The sequence below is a fragment of the Physcomitrium patens genome, chromosome 23 (genome assembly GCF_059467195.1).
Source record: "Physcomitrium patens ecotype Gransden chromosome 23, ASM5946719v1, whole genome shotgun sequence".
In the NCBI taxonomy this organism is placed as follows: Eukaryota; Viridiplantae; Streptophyta; class Bryopsida; order Funariales; family Funariaceae; genus Physcomitrium; species Physcomitrium patens.
Window position 1 is genome coordinate 1,508,196 of NC_143432.1, and position 2,836 is coordinate 1,511,031.

Consider the following 2,836-nt stretch of genomic DNA (forward strand, 5'->3'; position numbering starts at 1 on the left):
ACGCGGAAATCGCAGAAACTAAGTGTTAAAGAGATAAAAAGAAGCAGTGTCGGCACCAAAATTAGGAGCCCAGCTGCCTAAATTTCATCACCAGGGCCTGGAAATGGAGGAGGAGCGAAGGATGAAGGGTGAGCTGTTGTGATTAATACTTTTTCTCGAAGTGATCGACCGGAGGCGCTGAGAGTGGCGCCGTCGTGGACTTCCAGAATACTTAATGTAATCACGAATAAACAGAACCCAATTTTTAGTGGCACTATCGGCTTTAGAGACTTGGAGTAACTTGCAGTAGGATGTGCTGGTAGTCGTCATGGAACACGGGGGGATTCTCTGGTGCCTCCTGCTGACGATCATGATGCTCAACAACAACAACCGTGACAGCCAAGACACTACTACGTCTACTTCTAGCATCCCCGCCCAGACCCAAGCAGTCGATCTGAGCTCTGGTGCGGTCTCCTGTCTTGTCTGCCTCTCTCTCTGCCTCTCTCTTCCTCAATATATAGTTCCTTCTTATTGCTTCAGTGTCTGTATGCCTCATGTGTTCCATTAGGGCGACCACTCGTCATGGAGGTGATCGATTCACGCTGCGGACCACCAGCCCTTGACAGTGCGGGAAGAGTTGTCAGTTTCGCCAGCATTTCCTGTTTAATCTTCTTCGATCAACAGGAGATGTTGTGCTGGTGCTGTGTGTTTCCGTGGATCGTGTCCAGTGGATTGTTGAAGGTGGTGATTTCTTCTCAGTGTAACTATGATTTACGAGGAAAGTATTGACTCATTGATGTTGCCACCATAAGGAGATGGCGACGAGGATAATCCAAACAAGAGGAGGAAGCCGAAAGAGGACTCTGAGAATAAATTTGAATGCCGCTTCTGTGACATGAAGTTCCCCAAATCCCAGGCTTTGGGTGGACACATGAATCGTCACCGGGTGGGTGAGTGCCGTTAATTTTTTTTTATTGCTATTATAACTATTGCAAAAACTTTCGCACACGTTTCATCCTTTTCCTTCACCCGCTCCCGCTGAGTTTTTTTTTTTTGGTTTGTTCCATTTTTCTTCCGAGTATTATTCATATGTTTGGGGATCTAGTTGAAGAACACACACCAACACAGAGATGTGTGTATATATATATATATATATATATATATAAATGGATATGTTCACCTCACTTTTATTCACCTTATTTCAGAGAGAGAACATGAGGAGATACAGAAGGCAAGAAATCTTCTAATTGCACAGCATCATGCTCCACCGTATTATGCGGCTGCACAATATTATTCTCGAATGTATGTTCACCATCCTCAAGCTTCTTACAATTACAAGTTTTCTACTACCAAGTTCTAAAAGCTTTTTCTTTTTGTTCTTGTTATTTTAAAATTTTCTCACTGAACTAGATGTTTTCAGATCTGTTTAGTTTCTCTTCTATTTTTTACAACTTTGGTGAACTTGAATTTACAGGGATGGTGCAAGCACTTCTGTTGATGCGACTGGAAATTTCCCTTCAACTGCAGGCTCCTTCATGACACCTCAGTTGCCATTCTATCAACCTCAAGCTCAATCGAGTGTGCAAAACTGGCCAGGGAACCAGCTTCCCCCACTGCAGCCAAATCTAGATTCTGCCCAAACAAATCTACAAGGAACAAACTATTTGAATCCAACCGACAACACGAGAGCATACCAGAGTCTGCCAATGCTGCAAAGAGAAATCCTGATGCACGGACTTCAACATCCGCAACACGCACGAGCTGAGATGGAGGCTTTAGAGGGAGCCAAGGGTGTCGCTAAGTTTGAGAAGATGAAAGGAGCATTGTTGCCTCAAGAGGAGTATGCTGATGACGTTGCGCGTTCGCTTGCCACATTTTTGAGCGAAATGTAGATTGGATTTTATTTTATTTTTCAAACTTACAGAAACATGTTAACTTATTGTGTATAATCTGTGAAGCATCGATGACACATACATATTGCATTATCGAACTAGAAGCTCACCCACATTAGCGCGTCTATTTAGACATAAAGCTGCATTTCATGTGCCCACAGTAGTAGTTCTTTGTATGAATTTTGTGACCGTGACATGAGTTTCAGAAACCTCTCAAAAGGATCAAATCTACTCCTCTTTGAAGTAAAACAAACCTATCAACTTCGCCCAAAAAAATGAGGTGACGCGGTCCTTTTGCGTTGGTTGGGAACACTGTCTCAGACGTTGTCGTTCTTCCCCTCACCCGCTGTAATTGTTTTTTGAATTTTTTGTTCCAAGACAAGGGAGCCCCCAACAAGGACCTGACTGTGCATTAGACGTGGCTCTGGAGCATCCCACTTTCACCCAATGTGTATTTCTTCTTGAGAGTACCATCGTTCTATTTCTCCTGAAGAAACTTACATCCTCCACTGTAAACACTCGCTTGAGATTCCTCATTCAATACCACATTCAATACCACATTCAATACCATTTTCTCTTACAATTTTTCTCTTGAGCGTTCTCCTTATCCAACTTCGATGCTTACTAAAGTGTGCAACTTGATGACTTGTTTCTCTCATGAGCAAGTTAAGTTTCTCTAGAACGGTTTGATATTTCAAACAAATGGACTGATTGTGGTAAGAAATGTGCAAAACCTGGTCACTATGTTTGTTTGTTTGAGAGTTAGCACCGAAAGGTTGACATCAATCTCAGCAATTAGAGAAACTTAGATTCTAATTAGCTTTGGCAGATCCCAACCCGCATAGCTTGAGAAGGGAGAATTCACTTTGAGCCATCTTCAAAATGAGTAAAGGCACTTAGTGCTTTTACTTCACTTTATGCCATTGAGCCACCTTGCTCCCTCCACATCAATTCCACTATGAGTC

At 42.7% G+C, this 2,836-nt stretch overlaps 1 protein-coding gene across 1 annotated transcript; it reads left to right on the forward strand.

Moving 5' to 3' along the window:
• The first annotated feature begins 206 nt into the window (after positions 1-206).
• LOC112275788 (uncharacterized) lies at positions 207-2,147 on the forward strand. Its single transcript, XM_024506429.3, has 4 exons — positions 207-443; positions 792-929; positions 1,185-1,281; positions 1,454-2,147. Exons 1-4 carry the CDS (start codon positions 308-310, stop codon positions 1,869-1,871), a joined length of 789 nt encoding a protein of 262 aa, XP_024362197.1. The 5' UTR covers positions 207-307; the 3' UTR covers positions 1,872-2,147.
• Positions 2,148-2,836: the final 689 nt, after the last annotated feature.